At 58.2% G+C, this 376-nt stretch overlaps 1 protein-coding gene across 1 annotated transcript in view; it reads left to right on the top strand.

Moving 5' to 3' along the window:
- The window catches only part of ETH_00042335 (uncharacterized protein), a gene marked incomplete at both ends in the record, with an annotated part of 1,825 nt that extends 1,499 nt beyond the window's left edge, over window positions 1–326 (top strand). The window contains 2 exons of the mRNA XM_013376355.1: window positions 2–86; window positions 265–326. Coding sequence (XP_013231809.1) covers window positions 2–86; window positions 265–326 — 147 coding nt within the window. The remainder of the gene's footprint in view (window position 1; window positions 87–264) is intronic.
- Window positions 327–376: the final 50 nt, after the last annotated feature.

Below are 376 nucleotides of genomic sequence, written 5' to 3'. Positions count from 1 at the left end.
CGGCAGCGGCAGCAGCAGCAGCAGCAGCAGCAGCAGCAGCAGCAGCAGCAGCAGCAGCAGGCCCTATGGAGACCCTGGAGACACGAGTAAGATACACTGGTTGAGAGTTTAAAGACTCTTTTTGCTGCTGCTGCTTTCGTTTCTGTTGCTGCTGCTCGTGCTGCTCCTGAACTTCTGCTGTTGCTGCTGCTGCTGTGGCGCTGCTGCTGGTTCTGCTGCTGTTGCTGTTGCTGCCTTTGTCAATGCTGCTGCTGCTGCGGCTAGATGCCGTGGCAACAGATGGCAGCAGATGTGCTGCTGTTTGCTGCTGCTGCAGCAGCCGGTAAAAGCCTCGAATTGCTGCTGCTGCTCCTGGGGGAACCTGCAGCAGCAGCAG

The sequence above is a fragment of the Eimeria tenella genome, genomic scaffold (assembly GCF_000499545.2).
Source record: "Eimeria tenella Houghton genomic scaffold, Eth_scaff3391, whole genome shotgun sequence".
In the NCBI taxonomy this organism is placed as follows: domain Eukaryota; phylum Apicomplexa; class Conoidasida; order Eucoccidiorida; family Eimeriidae; genus Eimeria; species Eimeria tenella.
The sequence above is the reverse complement of the archived record's forward strand: the minus strand, read 5'-3'. Positions and strand labels throughout refer to the sequence as shown.